The sequence below is a fragment of the Zingiber officinale genome, chromosome 1B (assembly GCF_018446385.1).
Source record: "Zingiber officinale cultivar Zhangliang chromosome 1B, Zo_v1.1, whole genome shotgun sequence".
NCBI lineage: Eukaryota > Viridiplantae > Streptophyta > Magnoliopsida > Zingiberales > Zingiberaceae > Zingiber > Zingiber officinale.
The window spans coordinates 99,928,366-99,943,313 of NC_055986.1; the positions used below are offsets into that span (position 1 = coordinate 99,928,366).

A 14,948-nucleotide genomic window follows, 5' to 3' on the forward strand; every position below is an offset into this window, starting at 1 on the left:
CCGTTCCAGCTTCTCGTCCCTCAGAAATGTCGCGTGCTTCCTTCTCGTCTGCTAGCGTAATCTTCCGTAGTACTTCGGTCCTTGATGTTTCGTTCCTCAGACGCACTGAGCTCGTCGATTTTTTTACCGCACCATTCTTCTCGCTAGCTACGTCTTCCGCTCGATTTCTTGTGATCCTAAACTCTTGTACACTTAGACATAAGGATCAAATATATAGGACCTAATTTTATTTGGTTGATCATATCAAAATTACAAGGAGTACTTATAAAAAAATAATTAGTTAAAGATCCCCATTAGATTCGAGACAACTGGTTGTACATGGTAATTTCTAGGCGCTTAACTATTTTTATTGGGAGGCCGTGCATCAATGCACACATCCTCCATTTTTATTTCACTATGTTCCATTCACTTCTCAATTTTCATCGAAATTTTGCACACATAAAGTTAAAAATAAAATTGGTAGTGAAGAGCACATGTATAATTATTTAAATGGAGATTGAATTCAATAGCATAGATAAATACATTGACTAGGGGGATGTTATAAAAGGGAGAAAATTTAGAGCTATTTTGTAAAACAGAAAATCACGAAGGGAAGAAATAAATATATCCCATGAATTTGTGTATATGTACGCAAAATGGGAAACAAGAAGGTGCGTAGTGCAAATATTTACTCGTGAGTGCCAAATCTTATTACGGCCACAATTAAGAACCTCGCCCGAATGGGACTTCGGCGGCTCCCCATTTCCTTCTTTCCGTCGTGTCTCACCGAATGCTAGTCTTCTCCCTTTCGACCTCGGCGATTGGAATTGGCATCCATCGCCCCTTCCGGTGACTTAGGGATCCAATTTTCAGTCGGTAATTTTACTTCAATTTTGCCTTTCATATGTTTGTAGTGGATGGGAAATCTTTTCCTCGAGGTTATCTTTTTGGAAGAGCATCTCAAATACTAAGCTGGATTCTGGATTTATAATATGTTTTTTTCCCGATGTTTCATTGCTTTTTATAACTGAAAATTTCCGTCTTGGTCGTCGTTATGCAATTTTGTCTCTCTATTAGGACTAATAGGGTGCGGAAAATCTCGTCTTCATCTGCTGCGACCCCCGTTCTCGCATTAGGGTTGGGGAGTAATAGGGTTATGATGAGTATTTTCATGGCTTTTACAGAGCGAGGATGGTGGTGATTCATTGACTATTGGGATTTTAGGTTTTCCCCCGGATTGAAGGGTTTCTGAAAGATTTGTTTCATAGCCTTGTACGTCTGTCTCCTTGAACTTGGATTTTTATTTTAGGTCGAAATCCTCCTCAGGTGAAAGTAGCATTACGGATCCACAGATTCTCTGTCAGTTTGGTGGGAAAATAATGACTCTTATTTTGCGGGGGACCTAATATCATTTGGAAGAATTGATATCCTGAAAGGAAATGGGAGTTGTGACTTTTACTGCTTGAGATGAAGGCAGTATGTGCCAGTGGGCTATCCAGGTTTCTGCTAGCAACGATAGTCTGATACCGCATGTCCAACACTTGCAAACACTACTATATTATGGTGAAATCCCAATAGGCAGATGGAATCCTGATTCTTGGTTTAGGCAGCTTTCTCAAATGAGAACTCAATTTTAAGGTGAAAACTTTCCTATTTTGCTTTATGCTGAGATAAATATTTATTCATCAAGTAGTAGTATACACAGGAAAAGAAAACAGTATTCTTGGTCTCATATCCTTCATGCTTGTAGAACCAAAATTGCTCATTATTGTCTATTCAGTATCTAGATATCATGAATTCAAACAAAATTTTCAAGATCTTTATACTCTTTTGATACTTGAGAATCTTCTTATTATTATGGAACTGTTAATAGGATAGTTGGCTAACCTGACAATTTTTTCATGGTTAAATCTGTTTAGAGTTAAAGGATTTCTGGAGACAATTGTTACACTATTCAAAATAATAATTTTGATTAATGTTGTATGGGCAAAATCACACTAGTCTGTCGAGCCTACTGCAAGCTTTAATGCCAAGGGATTAACTAGAAGGGGCTCGTGGTTACTTGGGTTTAGTGAAAGTGGATTGAGTTGGAGTTTGTTTTGCCTGAACAAGGAGGAGTTTGTTCTGATGGTTAGGTGGGTCTGTGGGACAGATGCAACTTGCTCGAAGTTGAATGGGTGGGGTGTTGGAAACAATTGGATTAAGGTGGAGTTTCAATATCACCCAAGTCCCAAAGTGGGGTTTTGAGTGTCTGAAATGGGGTTTTGAATGTCCAAAGTGTAGTTAGAGTTCTTGAACCCTCTGGTAGATGCTCATCCTTTTACTATCCTTGCATCCCCTTTTCATGTAGCCTTTATAGGTCTCATAGTGAGCACCAAGTCCATAAACGATGTCACGTATGAGAGAGCTCTGGTGTGAACAACTTGCCTGCACTAGCTCTTGAGTTGGTTCTTTTCCTTATTTTACCTTAAAATTTCTACAAATGCCCCTTTCTAATCAATTCCTCGATTTGCATTTTCGGATGAGTATACTAATTAGTATTTTGTATGTGCTCCTTAGGACATTGACAATGCACTAATTATCATTGTGCTTGCATTTCCTATCCTTTTGATGAAAAGTCAAACATCTCGAGTATGACTTAGCCAATGACAATTTTCTCTCTTTTATCTCCCTAAGAACCTAGGATTGAGGTGCATTTAAAGGAATCCCCTTATTCCTTCACATCATCAGAGGAGCAACCTCATCGAACTTCTGCTGGCATTCTTCTTGTTGAAACCTCTTTTTTTTTTTTGGACTGTTTGGGGTTTAAGAAGGGGAGCCTTGGCGCAATGGTAAAGTTGCTGCCATGTAATCTTGAGGTCACAGGTTCGAGTCGCAAAAACAACCTATTACAAAATGCAAGGTAAGTTTGCATTCAATAGACCCAATATGATCCGATCCTTCCCCGAGACCCCGCACTAGTGGGAGCTTCGTGCACCGGGCTGCCTTTTGCTATGTGGGCTTCAAATTCGAAGCCTTTGCTTGCATCATCCTCTATGGTTGTGTATTGGCTTGCTTTCTCAAGCATCTTTTCATAATCCCATGGAGAATTCTCATATAGAGATTATGAAAATTTGGATGACTTTGACGCAAATTTAAAGGCTGGCCATTAAAGATGCTTTGATTAGAAATTTAGAATCATCAACCTGTCTTAACCATCTCTATGAACCTTTTTAGAAATCTAGAAAGTTGTTTATTGGAATGTTTCTTTATTCCACGTGTTTGGCACTATACATGGCTCCTTATTTGAAGGTTCTGTGATTCTCTGGAGGTAGTTAATGGGGTAGTGCCTTGTGCTCATTGGAGTGCCTTTTGACTTGCAAATAAAATTTCATTTTGAAGGTGACATTTATGAACATCCTGTTCCAAAGGGTGGCATTTATGATATCATGAACATCCTGGCTTTTATCCATATGTGTGTGAATTATCTATCTTACAACAACTTCCAAATGAAGATGCTCAGAGTTTGCTTGGAATGAAGTTATCTTCAATGGAGGAGAATAATGAAAATTATGAATTCAATTCTTTTAAAGTATTTCAAATTCTGTTATTCTCTTCCTTTTATTTAGGAGAATAAGTTAATTAAGGTATTTCTTGAGTTGGTAATTATCTTGTTTCTCAAAATGGGTATTTATTCTATCTTTGATCAAGTCCTTTGGGATCTATAGGATTGTTTCCTAGAATATTTTAGTTTATTTCCAATTTTGTTTGATTTGGAGTCTTTAAGAGTAACCCCATTGCCATCTTAATATCATCTTTGCAATAAAATTTGAGTTTTAAAAATTCAATTTTGATACTTCATTAATGTTTATCAAGTTAATGTTTTGGCTAATATATTCATTCCATTTTATTGTCTAAGGTAGGTATCTTTTTTCAATACTTAGGGTAGTGATTAGTGATAGCTGTTCTTTCATTGACCTTTAAATTTATTTTTCCCTTTTAATTCATTTTACCTTTTTGTTGATTCATGAGAACATGGAATAAATTTGAAGTAGACCTGTAACAGGTTTTCTGTTCTGTGTCAAAAAAAGCAGAGAATCTCCAAGCAATCTGTTCATGGAATCTGATGGAGGCACATAGATCTTTGTCAACTCTGAACCCAAGTATGCAGTAAGAATGGAGTTCTAGACTCATGTCCTCATCATTACCCTTTATATCTAGATCCATGGAAAAGAAGTTCCCCAAACTGCACGATGCTCAACAGGATGTAAAAAGCAATCCAGTGGTTCCTCACTATTCTCCTTTTGTTTCCTGTTTTCCTGGGTCTCTGTCCTCATCAGCTCCAGGATTTTCTTCAGATATTCACCACTTTTCATTTTCAGCCGATGAGAGGTGCTAGTTAGTGCTCCATTTTTTACTTAACCATCTATGTCATCTTCATATAAATTCATTTTAATTATCCATGTCTTCTTCATATTGTCCATTTCATCTTATGTGGAAATATTTTAACCACCTAACAGGAATATACAAGGTCTATCCACTGAAGGGACCTGGTGTGCTGATCAAATTCAGGGCGCACTTGACAGATCAGATAATGTCATTGCAGGGAACAATCAAGCCCATAGCAGCTCTATTGAGCTGCCTGATGATATCAATAGGCAAGATGAATGGTGGACTGATATGATGAATGATGATTGGAAGGAGCTTCTTGATGACACAACTGTGAATGAATCTCATCCAAAGGTATTTGCATTAGTGCTTAGTTGAAAATTCTTATTAGCTTGAAAGGTTCTTGTTTGTGTAATACTCTGTTTTTGTTTGGTCTGCTAATGGTCCTTGTATGTCTTTGTTCCCTCTCCAACCTGCAACAATTGTCTAAGTAGCATGCATCAGACATGTATGGTACATAGTCCTCTCGTTAGATGTGTAACCTTAATAAATGAATAGTTAATACTGGTATATATGCTCTTTAATATATTATCCATTAGTTGACATAGTCTTAAACTATAATTGATGTCAAGTGCATGGTTTAGGATGTAGCCAAACCTCACTGCATAGTAATTAATACTCACAGTTCCTATTGGTATATATTATAGTCTTCCATAAACAAAAAGTTGGTACTGGTATTTATGCTATTATCATCAGTCATTTTGTTAGCGAAAACTTAATCTAGAAATGTGTGATAAATTAACAAACTGCACAAGTGATGTGAAGCAGTAATATCTCAATGAATACTAAGGCTTTTGTTTGGTTTGCGGAAAATGTTTTCCTGAAAAGTACTTTTGAAATCTTTGAGTGTAGTGTAATAGAAATCATCAATTGAAAAAAAATGGTTAATGGAAAACTTTCCTTGGTGATATACAATTTTTTTTTGAGAAAAATAACTTTTTTTTTAGAAAAAAGTGGAAGTCATTTTTCTCATCCATTCACAAGCTCTTCACTTTATCAGTCACTCTCTTTTTGCTCTTCATCCTCTGCCCTTGTTCATATAAGTTGACTCGCTAGACAAGCTGGGCAAGCTTCTTGGGAAGGTGGGTTGGTTATTCTAGACGGGCTAGATGGTTCGGGTGGGTGGGCTGGTCGATCCTGGTGGTCCTGGCGGACTTATTAATTCGGGTGGGTTGGGCGGCCTGGATGAGTGTAATGGGTTGATTGCTTTGGGTGGGCCAATTGGCTTAATCTAACCGAACTCGATTGTCTACCCAACTTGTTTGATCAACTTGACCTTGAGAAAGGGGATATTTTCCAACACATCCAAGCAGTAGACAATAATCTTTGTTTCTAGAAAATATTTTCTATAAACATGTTATAATTAATACTTGTAGGTGCAACCAAGACATTAGCTACCACAGTTATCCATACACAGCTCGCTGGTTCTTTTATAAGGTTTAAAATCGTGTTCTGTGCCAGATTTTTCCTACCTGGTCGGAACAATATTCCAGTTTTAAACATCTGGTTTTCTACTGTGGTGCATTATTTTCCCTAAAAGTTAAAATCAGAATCCAATGTCAAAGTTATCTTAAACCAATTGAACCAGTCATCTAACAAAATTTTAGTAAGAAGTTTTATAAAGTTTGATTGATTCATTCTACTGTCTTATTCTTTAATCTTTATAGAAAAAAAGTACTATCGATATAGAGTCTTCTGCATCATTTTCGCAAGAGAATAACTGTTTGGTTGGGATGCTAGAATAAAAGCTTGATTAAGGTTCTATTTATTTTATTTGCTTGAAAATTTTGAAGACGGGCATTCAACTCAAGTAAGGGTTGATCAATTTGAAGTCGTTGACTAAACATATCATCCAGTAGAAGCCCAGACCGTTAACACTATAATCATATTACAAATGTACACAATTGCTATGTTGAAGCTGCTTTAGGACCATGACTCTTAGATTAATATTTTGAATATTCTGTTTGAATTGCTAAACATTTAGGCACTGAACATATTTAACTGCATCAAAACTGGCTATGGTCCACCTCCAGGACTCGTCAACGAAGCCCGGATACCTGAATTATTAAACAAAAAAAAAAACTGGCTATGGTCCCAAATCCTGAGTAATCATAATCCAATTGTAAAATTTCTCAGTTTCTATGTCAATTTTTGTTTGGTTAGTCAGCATACTCTTGATCTATCTTCCCACATCTTTCTTTTATCCCCTTACCCTTAAATACCAGCTCTTTTAACCATGCAGTCGAACATTGGCCTGTCAGTTTGATAGCATTGGCATGTACTTTTGAGAAGCAAATTTATATTGTTGATAGTCATCTCTTGCGTTTTGATTACCACAAAAGTCATGTAATTCGGTGGGACAGATATAGCTGTGGCAATCTCAAAGCATGATTTACTTAGATTCTGCATGTCCAACATTTGTGACTATACATCCAATGTACTGATTGTTTTGCTATGACATAGGTTTCTTACCCAGCAGCACAAACATCCGCTAGTATGGTGAATCAACCTCAAATTCATCAATCTGTTCCTTCTCATTCCGAGGAGGGATTTACTGTTGCAGGCTCCTCCTCAGCTACAGCTACAGCAACAAAGCCACGCATGCGGTGGACTCCAGAACTACATGAACGTTTTGTTGAAGCAGTCAATCAACTTGGTGGTAGTGAAAGTATGTGATATGAATGCTGTCTTAGACGACGACACTTTACTGGCTACTTTTTCTTACTTTATTTTTCCTTTTTCAGAAGCTACTCCTAAAGGTGTACTTAAGCTAATGAAAGTGGAAGGCTTGACAATATACCATGTGAAAAGTCATCTTCAGGTTTCAAATAAATTGGCTCTTCTTTTGGGTGTACGTTACAATGTATGACTTCCTTTTTGTGTTTATTTAGATGTCAATTTTATTTACAGAAATATAGAACAACTCGATACAAACCAGATTCATTGGAAGGTTAGTTTTTGTCTTTAATATTATGGTAATTCTTGTCTGCAGTTCAGTTTGCCTTTGTCTTCCTCTTTGAATTCTACAATGTAGAATTTCATAAGCATTTTTGTTTTCCATTTTACGTGTATTTTATCCCTTTGGTATTGTGTCCATCAGCTCAATAAGCCATAGTTTAGTAACCTAAAATGCTACTATGCCTCGTCATGTTTCATACTGCAGCATCACTCAAACTACTCGTTTATATGTTGTATCAGGTTCAATGAAGACGGCTAAATTCGGTGAAGAAACACCACCCCTTAACCTGAAGACGTGAGCTTATCTTTCTGAATTGCAATCTTTCAAGATTATTTTGCATGAATATTTGTTCTCACTTCATAATTTGTCTCTCTAAATGCAACTAGCTTGATTTCACTTAAATTTTGACAAATTGAAACCCTGACAAATTGATTTCACTTAATTTCTTTTCCTTTTTATTTATCAAGATTTCATAGTCAGCCAACCTTCAATTACAAAGTAGTTGAGGAAAATGCCTCTTCTTTCTTGGACTTGGACAAATGAATGACACTTTGAACCTTTGATTCATTGTAACTCAAATGATTGACCAGCAGGAATCAGAAGAAATTCCAAGACAGCTTTATTGTGAGTTAATCTCAGTTGCATAAGTCCACCGTGCTTGTACCTCCATTGCATGTTTTAGATCCCTCGGTACATGCCAATGATTTCTCATTGCATGATGTAGGCAGCATCACATTGCTGCAGCCAGCACTCGCCTAAAAATCAGTGTTTAATTGGTTGTCCTTTTGGCTAGAGTTCAGTAGTTTTTGGATGTGAGATAGAGAAAACACCTAAAAATATAACAAATTTAAATTTGTATCTTTGCTAACTTAGCATCATTTCAAACTTTCTATACATGCTCACATGTTAAATGCAATTGTTTAGATGTCTCATCTCTTGCCCATAATGTTGGAATAGTGATTGTATTGGGTGCATAATTTCTTATTGTCTTTGTGGTCTTTAATGGACACAAATATATAATCCCGTATACACATATTATCTATGTCAACCCTTTGCAAGACAACAGAGTCTATTAGATTGGAAGCAAATTAGACGCTGCACCAACAGGACATTTGAACTTGATGGTACACAATCAAGCTTCTTTTGGTGAAGCGCCTTCAAGATGAACAAGTGTAGTCTAGTGGCCTTGCCAGTAGGATCTCATGAGTAAGTTAGTATTAATAAGGGAGTTAATGTTATTCATAGATAATGTGATTGATTGATCTGTTCAATCTGCATTTTCTTCTTTGCTATTGGAAGATTGTTTGTGTCTTTCATTCTAGTTTGATGCTGACACACAAAAAAGATCAAGTTAGATGTCCTACACAAACCCCTTTTCATTTATATTTGGTTCATGATACCTCCCCTTTCCCCTCAAGCCGGTTCAAATATAGTGTGGAAATCTAGCTTGCTGCAATTATACTAAAAATTCTAGGTCCCTTAAAATTTAGTCATATGCTAGTTAATCACTAGAACTCTCAAAGAAGATGCCTATTTATTTAAATTGCACTCTTCCTTATGAAGTGAAAATTTCTGTGCTTTGTTCTTTCATAAAACTTTACATTAACTACTATAATTGATTGCCACAATAAAGTTTCATTTGCTTTGTAGGAGCATGTTGTATCTTGATCATTAATTGTTTATCAGATAGCTAGGACTTGACTCTATACTCTGCCTTTACACTCTACTTGGCTACAAGAATTTACATCTTGCTCTTTCAGGACATCAAATTATCCCCTAGAAGAATGCAATAGTTTGATATGGATCTCTTGAATTTGCTCAATCTGCATTAGTGTACCAGAAACTACCTCGACCTTGAAACAAGATGTCTTTCCTTGGAGCATTCTTGAGATATTGTAGAACTCTCAATATTGCTTTCCATGATCGTGCCATGGGATCTCTAGGAACTAACTGATCACATTAACTTCAAATGAAATGTCAGCTAGGATTTATAGGAGTGTGGTTTTGCCCTTAGCATAATATAGCGTCAATAAGAAAATCAGGTCATGCTTTCATTTAGAGATGTAAATATCTTCCCTGAGCAAGCAACATCTATGCCAAAGCAGTACCCAATTCTTTAGTTTAAAAATACCAAAAGGCACTCTTTCAATTGTGTGGTCCTAATGAATCATCACTGGTGACCAGTGTTTGAAATGCCGTTTCGTGCCGCCCGACATGGACAGTTTTAAAGTTCCGTCGGGCGGCCGAAACCGGCACGGGAGGCGTCCCCGTCTCGGCAGCGCCGGAGGAGACGTGGGACGCCTCCGACAGCGTCGCGTGACACCTTCGGCACCGAAGGTGTCGTGCGCGACAGCTTCTACGGCGCTGGAAGCGTCCGGCGATGCTTCCGGCGCCGTCGGACGCCCCTCGCGCGATCGTCCGCGATCATCACGATGTGATCTCGCGTATTGCCGCGATTTTTTTTTCTTCTGTTTTTAATAATTATTTATTTTATTTAATTAATTTAAAGAATTTCCAAGGAGGATGTGTGATATTTCGAAGAGGCTTTTATAAATCCTAATTAAATTATTCTAATAAAATATATAAAAAATATATTTAAAATTAAAATAAATTAAATAAATTTTATTAATTAATATTCTGAAAAAAATAATATTTTAAATTTCATTTAAATTTTTTTAAAAGTATATAATAATTCTTATTTATATTCTAATATATTTTTTATTATTTTAAATTTCATTTAAAATTTTAAAATTTTTTTAAAAAATTCTAAATTTTTTTTAAAAAAATTCTAATAAATAATATTTATATTCTGATATATATATATTTTAAATTTTTTTACTTGATATTTTTTACTATTTAAAATATATATTATTTAATTAATAATTAATTAAATGAATAAATAGTTAATTTATATAATTATTATTAATATAAAGTAATATCTTGTATTAATTTATATACTTATTATTATTATTATTATTATTATTATTATTATAGATACTTCCATTTTAATTTGAATTATTAATATATCAATTCTATTTAAATAAAATTATTTTTAATTATTTTTTCTAACAATATTAAATTATTTAATAATTGAGAACTTATAATAAATCAATATACAACTTATTTTTATATACACAATAAACATATTTATCTTATAATTACTATAGATAAATAAAAAATACCGAAACTGTATCGGCATGACACGATACCGAAACCGTATCGTTCCGGTCTGAGACCGAAACCTCGGCACGGGTCGAAATTTTATACCTTGCCGGGGACGACAATATTGTCTACTAAGAGAACAAGCCAGCAAGGCGGATGTTTCTATTTCAGAAATGAAGTGAAATACTAAGTGATTTGTCACAATTTTAGTCATGCCATACTAAAGAGGAATAAAGTTAAATATTCCTATTTAAGTTCTTGGATATCGCTTTGCATGTACAATGATTTTTTAGCTTATACATGAGGTGTGTCTTCCCCTGAGTAAACAACGAGCTATGTAGTCTTGTATCTAGCTAGGTGTTGTTTGCTTTGTGGAGATTTATGTAAAAAAAATACTGAAATTGCTCATTTGCCTCATTTGTTTCTTAAGCAAGTCTTCTCATGCTACTGTTTTTCTAATGGGAGGCAAATAGCCTTGAAGGCTGATCTTGTCTGGAGCAAGTTTTGATTGAGGGAACTGAAGAATCACTCAGCCACACTAGGAGGCTAGGATAGGGTACTTAGGAACTCCTATGCTCCTTTGATTTAAGATCAATACTCTGATTAAATATTTGTATCGTACTATCGTAGAAATGGTCACAGCGTTTACATTAATCTACATGTTTTCTAGCCAGTGCACCACTTAAAAACTAGTATAAAGGTTTAGAAGCAAGGATGAGTACCTCCAATTCAGTGTTTCTCAACATCATGTCTGTAATGTTTCTATTGTTCACTGATGGACTTCTCCCCATATAGCTGATCAAACACCTGATACTCATTGTCCCACTACTTGGTGATATTTCGGTTGGATAGCTAATTCTTAAATAAAGCCTACCAGAGGTCTTCTGGCATTTTGGTGCACTTCGCATTGTCAGGATACTCAATGGCCAATATTGCTTCAAATGTGCTGGGAGATTAAAATTGAAAGGCAATGAGGTGATAGAAGTTAGACATTGGACTTGTAGATTATTGTTGAATGAACAGAGAGCAAGGAGATATGAGCCTAAATCATCCCAATCAATAAAAACTGGAAGCAACAAAAGGCTAGTGACAGCAATAAATTTTGCTACTGGGATTGGCTCTAACAACTAGAAAGGTGTCTCATTCTCATGGGCCACTAGGTTTGCCAAAGGTCAGAAATTACAATACAATTTCAGAGGTATGACTAATTCTTAAGTTCAGTTTCCCAACAATTATTGGGCTTCCTGAATCATGTCCTCACCTCCATAGAATGAGGCAAGCCCATTGTCAACTTGTTTTTGACAATTTCCTTGATATAAATCTCATGAATGATCCCTATTTTGAGTCATCTATTAAGCTTGGTCAAGTCCAGTCACTTTGTTTCTTTTTGATCTTCTTTTCATTTTCATTAACAGGAGCTTTGATCTCACTGAGGCATTACGTCTCCAGATAGAAGTTCAGAAGCAGCTTCATGAACAACTTGAGGTACGTTTGGTGTGTTTTGATGGTGCATGTTAAGCATTTTTCCAAGTTAACAATAGATGTGAGTGGTTTACACTTGAGAGAGATAAAATATTGTATTATTATTGTATAGAGTTATAACTCATATTTATAGCCCTTAAACATAACTAATTTTATCTAAAAGTTAAGGCATAAGACTAGGTCGCGTCTACTATTTTTATTTGACACTTCTTAAGCTGATAGCCATCCTTAAGCTTGACCATTAATAGTAATATAGTATTTGTCTAACTTGTTACATAACTATAAAATATCTCACAAAAGAAAAGATAAAATATTAATAATAATAGTATGTGTCTAACTTGCTACATAACTATAAAATATCTCACAAAATAAAAGATAAAACTAGTTAAGACATATAATAGCGATAACAAAAACACTATACTAGTGTAGTGAGATTAAGACACAAGGTTCTGGATTGATTTAGGAAGAGTTGTTGGCTGGATTATACTTGTCAATCGGATGGTGAAGTTAGAAAGTCTTTAAAGGATTTGACACTAGCTTCTTCCTTGGACTCCCAAACAAAATATACCATAAGATAATGAAGTTTGTGAGGATGAATATACTTATGAGAGATTGCGAAATGAAATATATAGATAAGGCTCACCATTCACTCTTGGGATGAGATTGGGAGTGAGATTGAGTAAAGTCCAATATCACTTCAAGAGATGAGAATGTCAGAATTAAGTAAAATTCTGATATTTACTTGAGAGAAAAAGGGATACTAAAAATCGACAAGCCATTAATATATCTTTTAAAAGTTTAATTGACAAAGAAAGATGTTGTTGAGACAAATGAGACAGGTTCCACTGATCCGTAGAGGGAAGAAATGTGTGCAAGAGACTTAATTACTGATCATTTTACTCAAAGGAGTGGTTGTAGGAAATAATGAACTATAACTAATCTCATCTTAAATCATGCTCACAAAAAGAAAGTACAACGATGAGATAGAAACTAGTGGCTCTTGAGACAGAGAGGGGGAAAAAGAAAATTAACATGAAGGTTGTAAAAAATAAATCCTCAAGGACACAAAGAAAACTAAACAAGAAGGTTGTTAAAAATAAATCCTTGAGGACGCTCACCATTTGTTCTTCTTTTTTTCTTTTGAATGCTTCATTTTTGATTCATCATTACCATTTTCTTTTAAACTCAACTACTTTTGTTTTTTGAGCAACCATGTTCTCTTCTTTTTTTAAGCACCTCCTTTTCTTTAACCACTTTTTTTTTCTTTTGCGTGTGTGCTTAGAGCACATCTTATTGGGTGTAAGACCCAGACATCTGAATCCTCTGTAACAACAGGAACAGACCTTTTTAATAACTGACTTTTTATTGGGCATAAGACCCAGATTTGTGGACAAAGAAGGCATAACCTTCTGTTGTGGATGTGTCATAACCATCGGCTTCTCACCACCAAAGTGAGCCCTCTTGCATCAAGTCCAGAGAAAGAGAAGCTCCAAAGAGGTCGACCTTCATGTTTGACAATGATGAGTTGTTTTTTTACATAGATCTGGTGGGAAGGGTGCAGAAAGAGGTTTTGTCTTGGTTCCATACTCGATGGCCTACATGCTGTGGAAAGTCCTATTGTTTTCAGTGATTCCTTGGTGGATCACATATGTATTCTTGTTTGTGAAGACTATCAATTAAGGTGGTGCTGCAGGCACTGAACGTACTCTGGGAAAAGGGGAGCAACTAAGAGAGAGGTGCGAGATTAGATTGCCTACAGAACTGGAAATGCCATAAGGTGGAGATCATGGATATGGAGTGGAATGAGCTTCCTTAAGGTTGTGGGATCCAGAGAAAGAACCACCATAGAGAAGATTTGACTGCAGAAGGGAAATTATGGTTTGGAACAGCTGAGCGAGGGGAGGTCATGCTTGTCATGCAAATTAATTCTATCTAAAACTTAGGCATAAAACTACATATAAATCTTAACTTTAGTATCAAAATACATGTCTGACTTTTCATTATATTGTTTCCAGATTCAAAGAAATCTGCAACTAAGAATTGAAGAACAAGGTAAGTACCTGCAGATAATGTTTGAGAAGCAAGGAATGTCAAGCCAGAAGAAGCTTGAGGTTTCAACTTTGGAACCAAGTATTTCTTCTGACCATGCTGCTGATGGTCGCCTACAAGACAACCAACTCGAAACCGATGTATTTCCCGAGGCAAAAGTAACAGATGGTTCAAGTAATAAGCAGATGGCCGAATCGTGTAATGCAAAAGACAATAAAGCAGATTTTGTTGTTGGTTCCTCTTTTTCTTGTGGCAGTGCAAAAATCCATGATGGGGATGATTCTATCTCAAAACCAGAGTTGAGTTGACTGGAATCAATACTTATTCTTGGATAGTTAATGGGATCATTGCGTCCAATGCTCGACGTAGTAGCATTCCTTCTGTTAATCAGTGAATTATTACACTGTATAAATGATGATTATATTTCAAATTGTGTTGCAATGATAGCGGGCTTATGGAGACGAGCACTAGAAATGTCAAGGATACTACTTTCGAAGAATGAACAAAAATCCAAAGGCTTACTAATTTATCTTAAGTTAGTTTTGTTAGTGTAATCATGTCCTAAGGAAGAAATTTTGATGGTTGATAATTATTTAAATTTAGATTAATACATTGGATCTAATATGATTTCAAGTTTGTAGGACCAAAAAAGTTGAGAACCGGATTCCTAGCAAAATAAGCCTTTGTAGATCAGAAGATCGGTTGTAAGGTAAGAGAAATCCAAAGAGGTCAGGAGATTAATCTTTGGCATAGGAAAAGTTTTTGTAGGTTAGAAGACTAGGTGTAAGGTAAAAAAAGTTCAGGGAGGTCGAGAACTAAATCTTGGCGAGGCAACTAATAATCAATGCAAGTAAGTGTGTTAATTGATTAAGAAAAATGACTAATCGAA

The 14,948-nt window shown here is 35.7% G+C and overlaps 1 protein-coding gene across 4 annotated transcripts; it reads left to right on the forward strand.

Annotated features, from left to right (window-relative positions):
- The first annotated feature begins 697 nt into the window (after positions 1–697).
- LOC121970257 (protein PHOSPHATE STARVATION RESPONSE 1-like) lies at positions 698–14,520 on the forward strand. Of its 4 annotated transcripts, none has more exons than XM_042520861.1 (10): positions 704–855; positions 1,306–1,617; positions 4,053–4,350; positions 4,479–4,701; positions 6,871–7,075; positions 7,152–7,228; positions 7,318–7,357; positions 7,606–7,660; positions 11,944–12,013; positions 14,026–14,520. In XM_042520861.1, the coding sequence occupies exons 3-10, from the start codon at positions 4,151–4,153 to the stop codon at positions 14,365–14,367; spliced, it is 1,212 nt and encodes a 403-aa protein (XP_042376795.1). In that variant the 5' UTR covers positions 704–855; positions 1,306–1,617; positions 4,053–4,150; the 3' UTR covers positions 14,368–14,520. The 4 variants fall into 4 exon arrangements, with proteins under 4 accessions (XP_042376788.1, XP_042376809.1, XP_042376795.1 ...); XM_042520867.1 differs by having other exon boundaries at positions 705–855; positions 1,289–1,617; XM_042520854.1 differs by lacking the exon at positions 1,306–1,617 and having other exon boundaries at positions 698–855.
- The last annotated feature ends 428 nt before the right edge of the window (positions 14,521–14,948 follow it).

What these genes read in the sequence shown, in the direction of transcription:
- LOC121970257 (XM_042520854.1), top strand. Translation starts at nt 4,151, where the DNA reads ATGTCCTCATCATTACCCTTTATATCTAGATCCATGGAAAAGAAGTTC. An exon ending in TCAACTTGGTGGTAGTGAAA is followed by an intron (nt 7,076 to 7,151) that starts GTATGTGATATG and finishes TTCCTTTTTCAG; the next exon opens with AAGCTACTCCTAAAGGTGTA. An exon ending in ATGTGAAAAGTCATCTTCAG is followed by an intron (nt 7,229 to 7,317) that starts GTTTCAAATAAA and finishes TTTTATTTACAG; the next exon opens with AAATATAGAACAACTCGATA.